General features: G+C 36.7%; 1 protein-coding gene across 3 annotated transcripts in view; it reads right to left on the bottom strand.

Annotated features, from left to right (window-relative positions):
- The window catches only part of NOL10 (nucleolar protein 10), a 123,845-nt gene that overhangs the window by 2,984 nt on the left and 114,798 nt on the right, over positions 1 to 6,063 (bottom strand). For all 3 annotated transcript variants that reach the window (XM_069072265.1, XM_069072266.1, XM_069072267.1), the window contains one exon: positions 234 to 336. In XM_069072265.1, the coding sequence (XP_068928366.1) occupies positions 234 to 336 (103 nt within the window). The remainder of the gene's footprint in view (positions 1 to 233; positions 337 to 6,063) is intronic.

Raw genomic sequence — 6,063 nt, 5'->3', positions numbered from 1 at the left:
GAAAAAAAAAAAAAAAAAAAAAAAAAGAATAAACCAAATGATCCTAGAGGCATGATCAATCTTTTGTGAAAGTTAAGATCACCTCATAAAATCAAGTAGGAATTCTGATGTACTAGCTAATTGCAATGCCTTTAGTTCTTTTAAAACACAAAGATGACAGCCCTAACTGTTCATTCTCTATACTACTTTCTTTTTTTTTTTAAGTCTATTTAAATTAAGTCAAAATAATTTACCCTTTTTAATGTGAAAGTCAACTGTTTGCTGCCAACAGTTGTATCCGATACATTCAGAGTCCCAAGTTTTGCTTCAAACTGCAAACGATCTTCAAGGGGTTTTCTGCAAAATAAATGAATGAATGAATAAAAATTAAGAAAATAAATTATTATTTAACAGGATGAAATATAATGAAGCAAATATTCAAGGGGCACCTAGGTGGCGCTGTGGATAAAGCACTGACCATGGAGTCAGGAGGACCTGAATTCAAATCCTGTCAGACATGTGAGACTAATTGTGTGACCCTGGGCAAGTCACTTAACCCCAAATGCTCTCCTAACCCACTCCTCAAAAAATACCCATACATGTCATGAACACATATAATATTCAGGGTATCCCAAAAGTTTCAATGTAGTTTTAAGCTATTAAAATTTTTGATGCTTAAAAATGTTGTAAGACAGGGGCAGCCAGGTGGATCAGCGAGTAAGAGCACCAGCTCCAGTGTCGGGATGACCTGGGGATCAAATCTGGGCTCAGATACTTAGCACCACACCCAGAAATAAGTGGCCATATAACCTTGAGCAAGTTACTTAACCCCGATTGCTTAAAAAAAAAAAATTTTTTTTAAATGCTATAAGACACTTTGGGGATACGCCATATATTAAAATCAGTAAGCAGAGAAAATACAGATATTATTCATACTCTAGACATTCAATTCAAAATTTCTTAAGTGTCTCTTCTCTTCAATGTACTATGCTTGGTAATGAGATAAAGGTAGTAAATGATATAATCTCACTCTCAAAAAATTCACTAGAGTCAAAAGACCAACAGCTAAAATAATAATGTGATAAGCACATCAAAGAGAATGATATAAAAGATGAAAAAGACAGAGGGTTACTTCTACCTAGGGAGGCAGAAAAGGTTTCATGAAAATCACAATGTCAACTGAAGTGGGTCTTAAAGAATTTTTATTTCTTAAAATAATTTCATTGATATCTTTTGTTTTATATAGTGAGAGCTTCTCCCAGTGTCCCTCTCCATGTCTTCACTCAGTCATCTAAAATAATAAATGATATTTTTTAAAGAGAAAAAAAATCAGCAAAATCAATGAATAAATCTGAAAACACATGCAGTATATTAAAACCTCCCACCTCTGAGAAGGAAAGGGGTAGGTACGTCTTCTCATATATTTCTTTCAAGTCTCGCTTGCTCTTTTCAATTTTGCAACATTCACTTTTGGTTTTTTTGTTGTAACTGTTCTTTCCATTTATATTGTTGTAATCATTGAGCATACTGTTTTAATTTAAGCTTTGCTTACTTCATTTTGCATCAAGATCATGTAAATCTTTCCAGGTTTCTCTGTATTGGCCATATTTGGCATTTTCTCATATCATTGAAATATTCCATTACAGTCATGTAGCACAATTTGTTGTGTTCCCAATCAATGGGCATCTACTTTGGTTTCCAATTCTCTGCTATCACAAAAAGAGCTACGATAAATACTTTGGTGTATATGGGTACTATCTCCTTATCAATAACCTCCTTAGGTTTTAAGTCTAATAGGAAAATCTTTGGGTCAAAAGGTATGGACATTTCAGTTACTTTATTAGTAATTCCAAATTATCTTCCAAAATGGCTGTCCACAGCTCTACCAACAATGTACTAGTGTGCTTATTATACCACAATCCCTCCAACATTGACTATTCCCATCTTTTTTTATCTTTGTCAATTTGCTGAATCTGAGGTGAAACCTCAAGATGGTTTTAATTTGTATTTCTCCTATTATTAGAGAACTGGAACATGAGAAAAGTTTCAATAAGCAGAGATGTACAGGGTATCCACTGTGTTCCTGGGTGATAGCCTACATGGATAAAGAGTAACAGAGGGCACAATAGGAAACATTAGTAATTTGGCTAGAAGTTATAGTTTTTGAAAGGAATAATAAGATAAAAAGCTGGAAATGTAGGCTGGGGACAAACTATGTTTGGCCTTGAATGCCTAAAAGAGATCTCTTGGAAGGACAGCTAACATGCTGAACAACAAAGTAAGGATCTAAAAAGACCTGAACTGGCTAAAATAACAGGTCGCATATACTAAGATGAAATTTAAAGGAAAAAAAAATGCAGTCTTAAAAATGTTTCATAAAATAAATTATAGAAATACAAGTCTAGACAACAAATACAGGTCACTAAACAACAATTTATATAAAAATGATCTTGGAATTTAGGGGACTGCAAACTTAATGTGGCTACCATATGCCATGTCAATCAAAAAAGCCGGGGGAATATAGTGTTCACACTGAAGGGAGGAAACAATCCTGCTTTACAGCGCCCTGGTCAGACTAAATCTGGAAGACTGTGGTTAGCTCTAATGTCACACTTTAGGAAGGACATTTGCAAAGAGGAAGCTTTATTTCCTAATATAAGGAAGTATCTCCTAATGATTAGGATAGGATAAGAAAAGAAAAGGGCAAAGATTAGACAAGTGATTTCAGAGGAAATTCCTACCAATGCATCCTCTATGCAACTGATAGCCTTAGAAAGTTAGGTCTTTTCAAGAAGGAAGAAGCCTGGGGAAGTTGATGGGTTCCCTATCATTGGAGGTTATCAAGCAGAAGATGGATAGTAAGTCTCGTTTGCTACAGAAGGAATTTCTGCTTAATATAGGTTGGGATTTCCAAAGGCCCTCCCAACTTAAGTTTCTACAACTCTGTGAGTTTGTATGTCCTTAGGCAATGAAGAGTCACTGACAGTTTCTGAACAGGGAAGTAGTACGATCACACCTGTACAAAGACTAGTCAGATAGTAATCAAAGGGATGCATTAGACAAGAGAAAAACTGGAGACAAGAAAAACAGTTGCAAAGTAATTATAACAGTCTAGGCCAGTGGCAATAAATTCCTGAATGAAGGAGGTGGACTTAAGATTACAACAGGTAAGATATGAGAGGAATTTCAGAGCTAGAATCAACAGAACATGGCAACTGACTGTATGCATGGCAAATGGGAAGAAGACAAGTTAAATATGACTGAAATTTTGAACTCAAGTGTCTAAGGAGAGCTATTAACATAATAGGAAAATAAGGAAGGAGAGATTTGGGGAGAAAGATGATGAATGAAATTTAAGATATATCGGGTTCACTTGCAGTATCAAAGGAGGAGACAGAGATCAGGGATTGATATATAGATTTGAGAATCATACACATAAAAGTATTAGTTGAAACCATAGGATCAAATGAGATCATCAAAGGATAAACTATGGGAAAAAAAAGTTAAGGACACAGTCTCTGGAGGCACCCACATTTATGGAAGAGGAAGAAATCTAAACTTGCAAATGAGATAGAAACAGGTCACATCAGCAGAAGGAGAACCAGAAGATGGAAACCAAGAGAGGAGAAAATATCAACAAAGAAGGCATGAAAAATAGTATCAAGTGCTACTGGAAGTTTAGAGTGGTAAGGACTGAGAAAAGATCTTCAAATATGTTAATGAAGTGGTTAGTCATGCCTTAGGAGAGCAGCTTTATTTACATATTGGGAGCAGAAACCCAAATGCTAGGCTAACAGAACTGGAGCCAGAGATTCGAGTGGGTAATAAAGAAATGGAATTAGCAGGAATAGGCTACTCTCTCTTAGAAAGTAGCAGTGATGGGGATGGGAAAAATTAAACTAATTTGAGGAGTATCAACATGGAAAGGGAAGAGGCTACAGTTTCTTTCTTTTTTAAGGACAGAGGAGACCCACACAGACTGGTAAGCAGTAGAGTGGGGAGCCAATAAAGTGAAAGTGAAGATTCAAAACGAAGTGGGGATGACAGACAGAATCAAAGACATGATTAGAGGAGAGTCAGACTCAATCAGGATTAAGTCCAGCTTAATCCTGGAGCCTAGAGAAGATTGACCAAGGGAGAAATTTCAAGTACAGAGGTGAGGCAACATATGTCAGGCTGCTTTCTGAAAAAGTAGGAGTCAATGCCTTTTGCTCAGCTAGCAGAAGGTAGAGTTATGGCAGGCCTGCAAAGGCTGCTTACTGCCCTTGGGCAGCTTGCAGCATGCCATTTCCTCTACATACAAAGGATGTTTTCCTCTACATTTTTAGAAGGCCACCTTGGTGGGCTGCAAATGGCCCAAGGGCCACAAGCCCATAGGTTGTAAAGGTCTGAGTTAGGGAACTGAGGAGAGACAAGGTTGGAAACCATTGCAGTGGGAACTGTGACAGGCGGGTAGAGATAAAGTCATAAGGGCCCAGTTTACAGCTGCCAGGGGTATAAACATGCACTGGGCTCAGTTAACTTCAAAATTTCTTCCATGGATCTGTAATTCCTAAATTTTTAATTACTTTGTTGGTCAGTGGTACTTACTCTTCTATGTCTTCTGTTAAGACCACATAGTATTTATTAAGTATTTATTAATCGTTGATGTCTTACAAAAGAAACACTAAGCTAATCTGGTCTAGGAAACAAAGGAGCTACAATACAAACTGTGGTTCAGTCATTATTCAATTGATTACCCTTACTTCAATTTGGAATGTAGAGAACAACATAACTAGCACAAATTGTTAAAATGTATCTATTAAAACTTGAGCATTTACCAATCATTTGACATATTCCCAGTGAATTAGTGTATTTTCACTACTTTTCCGGTGTCTTCCTTGTAAGAAATATGTTTTGAATTCATTTTTGGTATACTTGTATCACATTTTCTAGATTAAACATTTTCAATTCATGACTGGGTTTTTCAAAGTCCCTACAGAGTAAACTTATAATTTCATTAAAGTTTTACAAATCTTCTAATTCAGTATCATCTGCCTACTAAATACTCTAGTCCTTTACATTTAGGAATAGGTATATTAAAACTCATTTCTCACCAGGCTGCACACCTTTGGACCTTATTTTATCGTGCCCTTTTCCCTTCCCACTCCCTTTACGGCTTCTTATAGTGTGTTGTTCCCATTAGACAATAAATTGATCCCAACAGTGACCCTAAACCCCTCAAAACTGTCACTTAACCTCCCTCAAAAACAAACAAAAAGATTCTAAGTTCCTTGAGGGCAGACTATTAGTTTTCATTTGTATACCCAGTTTTAGCACAATTCCTGGCACAAAACATGGACCTGATAAATTTTTATTGACTGTAATGTGCTCTAATTATAGAAATTTATTCAATTCCACTTCCTAGAAAAATCAGAGTTTTGTATAATCAAGCACAATGACACCTTTCATTAAATTGATTTATGGGGCAAACTGCATTGGGCCCAAAGAAGCTTTCATTTTAAAACTAAGGCCCAGAAAGACAGTAAATAAGTACTAGATCAAGTATTTCCCCAGGTCCTCTGCCTCCACTGCAAAGATATTATCTTTTCAAGAGGCCAATTCCTTTTTTGGGGGCCTGGATCTGTGATTTCACTGGTTTAGGGAATTCCCAAGAGGAAATCTCTCTGCTAAAGAATACAGATGAGCAATTAATACTTAATAGTTTTAGGGAGTTGCCTGAGGCACTGAAAAGTTCAGTGACTTGCCCAGGTCATATAGCTACTGTGTGCCAGGGGTGGAACCTAAACCCTGATCTCCAAGGTTGTTACCATCTGCTCTATCACACTGCCTCTTAATACTTACTTATAATTACTAAATATGATGGGATAAAATAATATTCTCTGATCTCTAATTCTCAAACCCTCATACTGGAGTACAGAGAGTACTTATCAACAGTCTACAAAGGTGTGAAAAGCCTGTTTCCTCCCTAAGAGTAATAAATGGGTTTTCTTGCACGCCTAGCATGGCTTCAGAGAGAATCCAGCTGCACCCTGCAGGGCTGGAATTAGTCTGATTAAGTGTAATTGCAAAACCTGGTTCTTG

Source organism: Petaurus breviceps, unplaced genomic scaffold (genome assembly GCF_028583685.1).
Source record: "Petaurus breviceps papuanus isolate PSGF00001 unplaced genomic scaffold, PetGlider_PUasm1.0 90845, whole genome shotgun sequence".
NCBI classification, from domain to species: domain Eukaryota; kingdom Metazoa; phylum Chordata; class Mammalia; order Diprotodontia; family Petauridae; genus Petaurus; species Petaurus breviceps.
This window is presented reverse-complemented; position numbering and strand designations above follow the sequence as displayed.